General features: G+C 64.8%; 1 protein-coding gene across 1 annotated transcript in view; it reads left to right on the top strand.

The window, feature by feature from the left end:
* The window catches only part of LOC103907626 (bromodomain-containing protein 2), an 8,784-nt gene that overhangs the window by 2,467 nt on the left and 5,064 nt on the right, over window positions 1–1,253 (top strand). Inside the window, 4 exon segments of the mRNA XM_019474727.1 lie at window positions 27–398; window positions 516–644; window positions 723–977; window positions 1,096–1,253. The exon segment at window positions 1,096–1,253 is cut by the window's right edge and continues 2 nt beyond it. Of these exon segments, the coding sequence (XP_019330272.1) occupies window positions 27–398; window positions 516–644; window positions 723–977; window positions 1,096–1,253 (914 nt within the window).

Below are 1,253 nucleotides of genomic sequence, written 5' to 3'. Positions count from 1 at the left end.
GTTCTTCTCCCTTTTTCTTTTGGCAGAATAACTGCGTGAAGCGGAAAGCGGACACCACCACCCCCACCACCACGGCCATCATCGCCACCAGCGGGGAGTCCTCGCCCTCCGCCACGCTGCTGGAGGCCAAGGCGGCCAAGGTCCCCGCGCGGCGGGAGAGCGGCCGCCCCATCAAGCCCCCCAAGAAGGACTTACCGGATTCGCAGCAGCACCAGACGTCCAAGAAGGGCAAACTGTCGGAGCAGCTCAAGTACTGCAACGGGATCCTGAAGGAGCTGCTCTCCAAGAAGCACGCGGCCTATGCCTGGCCCTTCTACAAGCCTGTCGACGCCTCGGCCCTGGGGCTGCACGACTACCACGAGATCATCAAGCACCCCATGGACCTCAGCACCATCAAGGTGGGGCTGGGGAAGGGGGTGGAGGAGCCTTTTGGGGAGGGGGCTGGGCTCTGCACCTTTCCTGTCCCCCACGGGGGTCTGGGAGCTCCTGCTCACCACCATTCCCTCTCCCCACAGCGGAAGATGGAGAACCGGGATTACCATGATGCGCAAGAATTTGCCGCCGACGTCCGGTTAATGTTCTCCAACTGCTACAAGTACAACCCACCCGACCACGACGTGGTGGCCATGGCCCGCAAGCTGCAGGTGAGCAGGGTGGTGGGTGCCTGTCCCGTCCCCCTCCCTGCCGGCCCCCCGGCCGCGCTGACCCCACTCCCCTCACAGGACGTCTTTGAGTTCAGCTACGCCAAGATGCCGGATGAGCCGCAGGACGCCAGCCCGCCCTCGGTGTCGGCCCCGCTTGCTGGTGCCCTCTCCAAATCCTCCTCCGAGGAATCCTCCAGCGACGAGGATGAGGATGACGAGGACGATGAAGACGATGACGAGGACGAGAGCAGCAGCGAGAGCTCATCGGAGAGCGAGGAAAGCTCCGACTCGGAGGAGGAACGCGCCAACCGCCTGGCCGAGCTGCAGGAGCAGGTGAGGGCCAGAGAAGGGTCCGTGCCACCTCCCGGGCCCGCTTCCCACGCCCGCCTCACCCCCCTGTCTCCCCACAGCTGCGCGGGCCGTGCACGAGCAGCTGGCTGCCCTCTCACAGGGCCCCGTTTCCAAACCCAAAAAGAAGCGGGAAAAAAAGAAAAAGAAGAAATCGGAGAAGCACAAAGGCCGGGGAGGTGACGAGGAAGCCCGGGCGCGCCAGGCCCAGCTCCGTAAAGCCAAGAAAGCCAGCGGTGGTGGCGGCGGCGGGACCGGCGG

Source organism: Aptenodytes forsteri, unplaced genomic scaffold (assembly GCF_000699145.1).
Source record: "Aptenodytes forsteri isolate BGI_AS27 unplaced genomic scaffold, ASM69914v1 Scaffold474, whole genome shotgun sequence".
In the NCBI taxonomy this organism is placed as follows: Eukaryota; Metazoa; Chordata; class Aves; order Sphenisciformes; family Spheniscidae; genus Aptenodytes; species Aptenodytes forsteri.
The sequence above is the reverse complement of the archived record's forward strand: the minus strand, read 5'-3'. Positions and strand labels throughout refer to the sequence as shown.